Here is a 9,725-nt window from a genome sequence, read left to right as displayed (position 1 = left end):
AATTTCCACATTCAAGTAACCGTGAGCTCACATACCTAAATTCTAGCTTGGCTGTCGGGATCACTGCCAGGTAGTGCAGATATTCCCAGCTGAATTTAGCTTGAACCCTACAGTACAGCCTTTCTTTAGGAAAAAGGACTATTAGAGAAAAAATGTGCTCCAGGGCAGATCAGCTACTATGAACATGTAGCAGACAAGACCAAATAAGAACAGATGAATTTAAAGATGTGGCTCTTGAACGAAATCATTTAAAAGGTGGTAGATTTCCATAGCTCCAAGGTGTGAAAGGCAGCCCGACACTTTGCAGAGCTCTTGCTGCCAGCCTTGCAGATCAGTGGTGACTCAGCTGGAGATGTGTTCATCTTGTGGGAAGAGGCTCTTGGAGAGTTGATGTAAAGCCTTTTCTAGGGCTAAGGAACTGTTTTGCCCAAAGACATTTTTGGAAGGATCAAGCCTGTAGCCCAGTGCAAAGGAGCAGCCGGGCAGTATTGTGTGCACTGTCTGAGCGGTATCTGCTGGGTAGAGCAGGACTGAGCGCCCTGGGCTGCCTGTTCCAGTGAGTGGGCTCTATTCTTGGTGTGCTGAAGGTGCCAGTTAAAAGTGCAGGTGGAAAAATCCGCTCTGCATGGCACGTTTCACAAAGGAAGATGGGAGGTTTGCCGGGGGAACCTGTGTAAGGATGCATAGCAGCCGCTTGGCATTCACTGCACTACTAATGTTTGAATTGTAGTATACGTCTCCAAAGCAAGCTGCCTTGGTACCCTTGCTGTGTGTCAGAAACAGAGTTCCTTGTGCTCAGACTGTAACGCTGCGCTGGCTCGCCAGCTTGTTCTTACTCTGGGCAGTGAGAGAACGCGCAGAAACCTGTCCACTGAGAAGCTGCAACTTTTCTAGCTGGCAGTGGGCTCCTGGGGACAGGCTCACCCAGGGCTGAGTGGGCACCCGGAGTCGAGGCCAGTTGTAGCAGAGTAGCCAAACACGGCACCCAGGAAATTGCTTTTCCTCTGCAATGAGAGGCACTGTGATAAAAACTGAACTACTATTCTGGTTTGCAGACCTCACCGCTGCATTAGTAGCTGCCAGTCCTACTCAACCTTCAGCTCGGAAAACTTCTCTGTGTCAGACGGAGAGGAGGGGAACACAAGCGATCATTCAAACAGCCCGGATGAGCTGGCCACCAAACTAGAAGATGAGCTGGCTGAGAAGCTGGAGGACATGTTGTCCCAGACGCCAGAGATCCCCATTGAAATCTCCACCCAGTCCGATGGGCTTTCAGACAAAGAGTGTGCGGTGCGGAGAGTCAAGACTCAGATGTCTCTGGGCAAACTTTGTGCGGATGAACACAGTTGTGAGGTGAGTTGTAAGTTCAGCAATCCCCCTCCTTTTGAGTTAAAAAAAAAAAAAAGTTATGGAAAGGAATCCAAGGGCCAAAAAGTTGGATGACTGCATAGGAAATGCTGTGGTAGATGTACTACAGCAAAGCAACTGCTTCCATACCCAGTCTTTCTCACACTTGGCCGTATTAGTAGACAGGGGAAAGTAGTGCAAAGAAAGCTGAACATAATTTGCCGGTCAAGATGAGTGTGATATTGGGAGGCCATCAGATTTTCAGTTACATTAAGTGGGATAAAAAATAGCATGTAAAGTAGATAATGAAACGGAAGGGTTATAAACTGTCTGCCTGAAACTTATCCATTGGCAGCCTTGCTGACGAAGCTAGAACGATTTTCTTCCTCTTACTGTCTTTCAAGTGTTTGGGAGGGGTAGGGCAGAGCCTGCTGCACCACCTTCTTGTAACTCCGTCTGTGTTTGGTGGTGCTCTGACCAGATATTATTCTGCTGTTCCCTCGTTGAGGGGAGACGTGACCTTTGGTAGGGTGCTTGGGTGTTGTGGCTGTCTCCTGTGTGCTGCCAGTCTCTCCTCCTTTGCCTGTCTGCTGTTACAGATTAGGATGGTGTGGTTGATCTGCAGTGCAGGAATATTGCTCAAGTCTTCCCCTTTCCTTTTGCTTTGCAGAACCCAGCACAGTTTGGAGAATCAGACTGTGACTCTTCTGAAGGGGAGTGTTCTGATGCCACGGTCAGGACCAATAAGCCCTGCAGCTCTGCTACTTGGTAATACAGATCTCCCCCAAAGCTTCCTGGTACTGGCATTTTGATTTCCCTGAGATTCCACTTCATTCCCCTTCATCACACTTTACAGGAAGAGAAGATGCTTCTCCTTCCCACCCCAGGAGTGATTTGCAATAACCCGAATCTCTGGAAAATGTCCAAATGAAATTAATTCTCTTTGAGCATTTCAATCAAGAATGGCAGGGATGTATTTTATTGAATAATCTAGTTACTGTAACATGGATATTTATTTTTTTGACATTTTAACACTTTTTACTGTAAAGAGTGGATTGTATTTATAGACACACAGACTTGTTGCAAAAAACCACAAAAGTTCAGAAAGCAAGCACATTACAGAGAAACATCCTGGGAGTCCTGCCTGGACAGCTTTGCGTACAGACGCCGGGGGATTCTCTTGCTGCTTTCACAGGGGACCAGGCCTCGTGGCCCTGAAGATTGGAGAACAGATCAAGAAAACTAAACCACTCAGTCTTATCAAATGAGGAAGCGTAAAAAGACCTTACTGTAGGGTAACCTGTGAACAAAGCGTATTCAGTATAACCAGCTGGGTCATTTTTAATCAGAATGTGGACATGTTCCTGGAGAAAATTGGTACCAAGGTGCTAACATCCAGGGTCTTCTGAGTCGATACATCCCCAGGAATGTAATAGTGGGTTTTATTTTACGGATTTTTAGTTTCTTTTTTTAATCAGCATTTTGTTGTGAGATCCTGCAAATGTATTCTAACCTCGTCCTCTCGAGAATTGGTATAAGAGCACTTCTTACCATCGTCCTTGCTTCACTCTGGCAGTGTCGATCTCCAGTTGAGCAGGGAAACCTCTTCCAGATGCAGTGTGCCATTTCCCAGTTTATTTCCTCCTCTTACCTCCTGTCTGTTTCAGTCAGTCAAAGAAATCAATCAAATCAGTGTTGGGAAAGCAAGAACTTGCAAACCGCGGAAAGCACATTCTGCAGAGCCCGAGCACTCTTCTGGGGAGGAAACTGGAGATGCCTGTACTGGACTTGGAGCAGCAGTCTCTCACCCACGACAGCGTCGATAACCAGCAGAGAGCTGTGTGTTGAGGGGGAAGACTGGGAATCACTGGCCTAGATAAGAGCATCAGCCCTGCTCTGTCTCCTTATTCACTGTACGTTCTTGAAAGCATTAACAGCTGCCTGCCCTTCATGTCAGGCTTTGTGCAAACCAGGGTGCACAGGGAATCTTGGTGGCGGCTGTGGCACAGCTGTGTCTCGGGTGTACCCTGGGGCCTCTGTCTCTCCCTCAAGCTGAAACTCTGCAGGTGCAAGTGAGGACAGTCCTTGTACGTGACAGGCCGAGGCATTGGCAGATGAGAAAAATTTGTTTTCTGATAGAACTCATAGTGCCTTCCCTTCAAACACTACTCTTCTAAATCACTATTTAAAGAGAACAAAACGATAAGAGCACGTTCGTTTCCTCCTCCCCCCTGCCCCTTAGTTGATGTCCCCCTGCAAGAGCTTTCACTCTGCCCTTCCTAGCGTGCTGGCTGGCGCCGGGCGCTGCTCCGCAGCCTGGCACGCCAGCCTGAGATGAATGGCAGGAATGCACCGTGGACAGGTACTTCTGTTGCTTTGTTTGTTTACATTTTATGTTAAAATATTGGTTTGAATTTAACTGTGGTAATTTATAGCCTCATGGCAAAATGAAGGAAAATGTCTTACTTATACAGAGAGCAGTATTGTATGAGTTAAATTATCCCATATTTTTAAATTTTTGTAGCTGGACTACACACAGATCTTAAGTTATGATGTTATTTTATTATTTATTATCATTTCTGTAGATCAGAAGGTTGGCTTCACCGCTAGCACAACTGTAATCTGTTTGTGTGATGTTACCTTCTCCCCGGTCGCTGGTGGGGATGGGAGACGAGCTGGTCTCAGTGGCTGTCAGTAGTTGCTGCCTCTTGTGATTTCCAAGGATGCTGTTATACCGGCGCAGAGAACCTGTCAAGACTGGTCTGAGAGGGATGGAGGCAGTCAGCCCCGTGGGCCCTGTTGATATGCCTCGTGGTCAATGCTGCAATTTGCTTGTGTTGCCGGTAGAGTTGGCAGCCCTTCAGCTGGTGGGGAATGGTGATCCGGGAGTGAGGGGCTTTTGAATTGATCACAAAGGGAATAACTCTCACCAGATCCCCTGGCAAGAGCATCCAGAAAGGACAAGCGGAGAGGAGGGCAGTTGCTGTGGGCAGTAGGTATGAGATCAGGGGTGGCCAGCAGTGGATCCACATGGTGGATCACCCGTGCAGGACCAAACAGGCTGCTGAAGAGGGAGCGACCGGCTCACCCTTGCCTGCAGCCCCAATGCTCAGCTCTGGGTGGAGGCAGCATGCTGTGGGGAGTGAAGCTCTTTCCTGGCTTTTTTTTCTTGTTTCTTCTCTCTTCCCATCCCTCATTTCTTCTCCCAAATGTTCTCTGTCTCTCGGCCAGTGGCAGGAAGAGGTGGCAGGGCCAGAGATGGCTTTGCTGGTGTGGTGTGAGAGGGGTTTTGGTGTGGAAGAGGTGGGACAGATGGCTACTCAGGAGGCTGGAGGCTGGGATGCAGGAATTTAGCAGTGGAGAACTGTGTGCACATAACACACGCACGCAAAGAGGAAGACTAAACTAAAGAGAGGTTGAGAACTACCCTCAAGTGTCCCCCCCAGCAGCAGATGCCAGGCCTTGCGCCTCTGGAGACGCTCTGCCTTAGAGCTCCTCCACCATGTGATGAAGCTCCTCTGGGCTTGCAGAGAGGCGTAGAAGTTTTGACGTGTGGGATTTTGAGACCCTTCTGGGCCAGCTGTCCTGGGTGTTTGCTGATTCCTCCCTGTCCTTGCCTGGGGATGCACTGGCCCATTCTGCAGCCTGGAAAAGCGGAGCTGAACCCTTCAGGTTATAGAATTGCCTAGGTTGGAAGGGATCTTTAGGATCATTGAGTCCAACCGTAATGCAACGTAGGTTGCCTGCTGCCACACTTAGTTCTAGTTTCTATACACTGTTATGGTCCAGCATCGCTTCTCCTAACTGCTACCTACTACGCAGTGTACCTCTGGGACCGCCACTAGGGCTGCCCCCGCCTTGCCTAAACGCGTCACCCTGTACCTATGGAGATGTAGTCCCAGCCTCCCCCTGCCCACACAGCTCCTGCCCTTGCCTGCCTATGGGCATGGGTGGCTCAGCAGCCCCCTGCCTTCCTGGCACGGTTGCTGTCAGTTCTGCAGGAGGCAATACAGGTGTTTTCCATAGGGAAGCCTCCCCAGAACTGCACAGGGAGGTGATCTCCACGTTGCTGTATGGGCACCTCTGCTGCGGTTCCTTGCACTTTGTCTCCTCGCAGGGTATGGGACTGGGAGGCATAAATTGGCCCGCTTCCTCCCTGCAGTAACACCGCGTTTGCAGGACACAAGTAAACCGTGGGTTCCCTTTTCAGCATCCCCACTACCCCGATACAGTTCTCATGGCTGCTGACAGCTCCTGAACGCTAGCCTAGATTTTCTCCCAGAGCTGAATGTTGCCTTCCCCACTGTCGTGTTAAGTAACCATTTCATCTTGGCCCTGTCCAGTAGTGTTCATCTCTCTCCTCCCTGCTCTGCGGATTCCTGATACAAACTTGATTTTTTTTTTTTTTTTTTGTATTGAACAGTGTACAGTGATGGAAACAAGAATGACTATCAAAGCAAACAATGCATGGAATAAAAAGCCAGTGTACTTCAATGCTTCTCAGGCTGGTCTGGTGATCTGGGAATGGTTTCTTGTGTACTTTGGGATAACATCATGAAGCCTTTTAATAACTAACACAATGTTAGCGAGCAGCTTGTTCTTCCCTGTGTCTGAACACAGCTAAACTGCAACTCCTGGGAGCTCCAAGTAGCAGGGCAGAGGCTTGGTCAGACACACATAGCCCACTAAGCACCCAACTGTCTCTGCTCTTGTCAAATGGGCGATTTTTGCAATGTGAGCTGGGGCATAGCTCCAACCATGACTTCTTGTCCTGGGAACCTTGCTGTGCCACTCAGTTCCATCCCTGCTGGCAGGGAAGGTGCTAAAAAGGATGAAGCATTCACTGTGTCAGCTTCCTGAGTGCTCTGGGCTCTCCCATCTGCCCCCTTCCATGCCAGAAAGTTTACTTTCTCCATGAGTTAGCCCTCCACTTGAGGGTAGTAGAGCAAGGAGGTGCAAGTACCAAAAACCCAGGAGCACAGTGTCATCCCTGGGGGCTACTGTTCTCCAGCAACTGGGACAGAGCCTACCAGCTTATTTGGAAACCTTTTAGTTACACATGAGCAAATGTGTAGGTTTAATGGTGCTTCTCAAGGACAAGCCAGACATCTCTGTTCCTCCCCCCCCCCCCCCCTTTAGTCTTTGTGGGGAGTAGCAGCAATCTCGCATGTTGTGACATATGAATGACACAAACAGGCAGCTCATAGCTGGCCCCAAATCCTGAACGATTTTGCTGCAGGATGAGCTTAACATCTGAATGACAGAGGAAGAGTATTGTACGTCTGTGCAAGCTCTCCTACAGAAGAGGCAGGGACCCTAAAACATCATTACTTTTTTCTCAACTTGGTACTTATACTACTGTACCTAACAGCACAGAAGTGCATGGTTTGTCATTTTAGGCCAAAAATTCTAAACAAATATGGGTTTGGAGAGGGCAGGAGGGCCTGCTTAGAGCTGGGAAACACTGTTCCTAGAGTGGTGGTGAACAAGAGCTGCTGTTGCTGCAGACTCTCAGTGCCAAGGATGAGGCTGGGCAGAAAACCAGCCTGCCTTCCTCTCTGAGCGGGCAGCAGCTCTTAGACCAGCAAGGACTAGCTGGGCTCACAGAGCTGGACTGGGGTGGGAAATGCAGGAGCCTAAAGGAAGCCTGTGATTTTCACAGGCAGGGAGAGAGTGCGCTGCTCGGCCCCTGTGTTCAAGAGCTGAGAGGGACTAAGGGGCTCTGATTTGCCTTCCTCATGGGATGCTAATACTCCAGATATTTTTTTTCCATTGCTAATACATTCACAGTGGGCTGGGAACACCCTCAGGCACACTGGAGACAGGCTGATTTAAAGGAAACAGGTACATTAACTTCAAGTGTTCACAAAGCCCCTGTATAGCGCTCTCCGTGCAGATACACGCACAGTTATACATTCATTAAAAATAAAAACCTTACACCTCCTCTTAGATGAGAGGAATGATTAAAAACTGCAATTGTCCTTGGTCCACGGTGGCACAGTGCATGCAGAATATAACCCACAGGAACAGAGGCCTGCAGCTTTTGTGAGGCAGCCCCCCCGACATCTGGGGCACCTGCGCCATCATGAGCTCTTTTTGCCATTGAGTAACTGAGCATGCTTGTCTTCGTCCAGTTTCAAGTGCTTCCTGCTATATTTCTTGATGAGGGTCCCTGGTATCAATGCTGCCACAGCCATCGCAAGCAGTTTGAGCAGTGTGGCCCAGGAGAAAATGGCATCCAAAGAGGTGATTTGTGAGAGAATGGCTCCTGTCTGCACACAGATGAAATTATATGGTGTAAGACCTGAAAGAATCAGAGCAGAAGAAAAGCCTGTTAGCATCCCCCCCAAGTAAAATTAGCTCAAACATGCCCTTGCCCAAGTCCAGACGCAGGGGTCTGTGTTCATAACAGAAAGAATGGGGTGTGATTCAAAACTTTGCTGCATTGGTGATGCACACATATTTGCAAAATGCTCCAAGACTTCTGAGTATAAGAGTAGGACAAAGGCAAACAGTTAAATGGGGCAGAATCACAGCTATGACCCTGCCACTCTGCCTTCCCCAGCTCAGCATACCACCCCAAAGCTCGGTGCTGAGCAGAAAGGCAATGTCATGCTGCCCCCTCAGACAGTCTCCCAGGCCTTACCGATGAGAACGGAGAAGAAGAACTGGGACACAGGGATGTTTAAAATGGGAGCTGAGAGATTCAGAAACCAGTTTGGTGTCATGGGGAACAGCCTCAGGAACAACAAGAAGAAAAATAAGCAGCTCCTGTTCTCTTCTACCTACCAAGAGAAACGTTCCAAATTATTTCTGCTCTTCAGACAGCACTAACACCTGAAATGTCCATAATACTAAAGTGAATTTAAGTTTCTTTCTAACATGCCGCAATGTAACATCAGTTCAGAACTGATGACAAGTGGCAAGCTTATTTATGTATGGGACACTAATGGTGAGCCAGCCCCTTTCATGCAAGTGGTGAAAATGGGATCTAACCTGAATGAGAGATTGGGAAGTCAACAGCAGAGCACCTCCAGCTGTACAACACAGCACAGGATGGGTGGAGGCAGTTCTGGGGCTTCCCGATTAATCCATTATCTCACTTCTGATTTTTCTTGGGATCGGGGATTTTCCATGCTCCCCCTTTGAAAACAGGCTTTCTCCCAGCAGACCAGTCTGCTCCTAGATTGTGTCAGAGGAGGCCCTTAACCGACCTGATGCATCCCCTGCACGTATTCTTTTTTTTTACTAAGTCAACCCAAAAGGCAGCTTCATCCAGGGGCCATTGTGGGTGTGTGCAGAACCAAGCCGGTTCTTACCTTTCTTTGCAGCAGAGCCACTTTATCAGGGAAGTAGTAGACGACGAACTGCTTTCCGAATGCCCCCGAGAGCAGATAGCAGAAGGTCGCTCCTACCGACGTCAGGACCGAGCACAGCACCAGCCCGGTCCACGGCCCAAAGAGTGCTCCGGCCAGGACGTTCTGCCAGGGCACAACACCGAGTGAGGGAACACACACACACACGCACCCCCCCACACCCACAGACACGCGTGTCCCCTCAGCTCGGCTACCTTCAGCCTCGGTCGCTCTGGCTTCGAGGGCGTCGGACAGATCGGCGGAGCCGTGACTCACCCAGCAAGGCACCGACCTTGCACCTTGTCCCAGCAGCCAGCACCGGGGACAAAGGGCCTCTCTGAGGGGTTCCGACCAGCTCCCGCCCCGCATCCCCCCCCACTCCGGCCCTGTCCCCGGCCCCGGCCCGGCCCCGCCGCCCCCCCGTACCAGCAGGCTGGAGCCGGGGATGGCGAAGCTCTGCTTGTAGAGGTAGGCGGCGCAGAAAAGGGCCAGCGCCGCGCCCCGGTGCTGCCTCTCGTAGTCCCGCAGCGCCTCGGCCAGCTCCCGCAGCTCCTCCAGGTCCGACGGGAACCGCAGCGGCCTGAGGGGAGGGAGGGGAAGAACGCGCGGAGAGCACCGGAGCATCCACCCGCCTCACCCCCGCCTCACGACCGCCCCCTCCGTACCCACCTGCGCGCCTGCCCCGCGCTCAGCCGGGCCGACAGCAGCCACAGGGCGGCCGTGGCGGCCGCGAAGGCGAGCAGCAGCCCCGCCAGCCGCCGCCACATCCCGCGATGGGCTCCGCCGCCGCCGGGTCCCGCCGCCGCCGGACTGCGCATGTGCGGAGCGGTGCTGAGGGCGGGGCGCGGCCCTCAGGGCGGTGCGCGAGGCCCCTGAGAGTAGGGCGGCGCGCGAGGCCGCTCCCCTCAGCGCACAGGCGGCCCCCCAAAAACCACACAGCGCCATCGTTTTTATCTTTTTTTTTTTTTCTTTCTTTCTTTCTTTGTCACTTCTGCAGCCCCGTTTATAAATCTCTGCGTTGAC

General features: G+C 50.9%; 1 protein-coding gene across 1 annotated transcript; it reads right to left on the bottom strand.

Annotated features, from left to right (window-relative positions):
- Positions 1-7,207: 7,207 nt before the first annotated feature.
- LOC309685409 (transmembrane protein 41A-like) lies at positions 7,208-9,520 on the bottom strand (the record flags this gene model as incomplete). Its single annotated transcript, XM_082501176.1, has 5 exons — positions 7,208-7,651; positions 7,994-8,132; positions 8,667-8,828; positions 9,129-9,282; positions 9,351-9,520. 5 exons carry the CDS (start codon positions 9,518-9,520, stop codon positions 7,431-7,433), a joined length of 846 nt encoding a protein of 281 aa, XP_082357302.1. The 3' UTR covers positions 7,208-7,430.
- Positions 9,521-9,725: the final 205 nt, after the last annotated feature.

Source organism: Vanellus vanellus (assembly GCF_965231255.1).
Source record: "Vanellus vanellus genome assembly, contig: HAP1_SCAFFOLD_1645, whole genome shotgun sequence".
Classification (NCBI taxonomy): Eukaryota; Metazoa; Chordata; class Aves; order Charadriiformes; family Charadriidae; genus Vanellus; species Vanellus vanellus.
The sequence above is the reverse complement of the archived record's forward strand: the minus strand, read 5'-3'. Positions and strand labels throughout refer to the sequence as shown.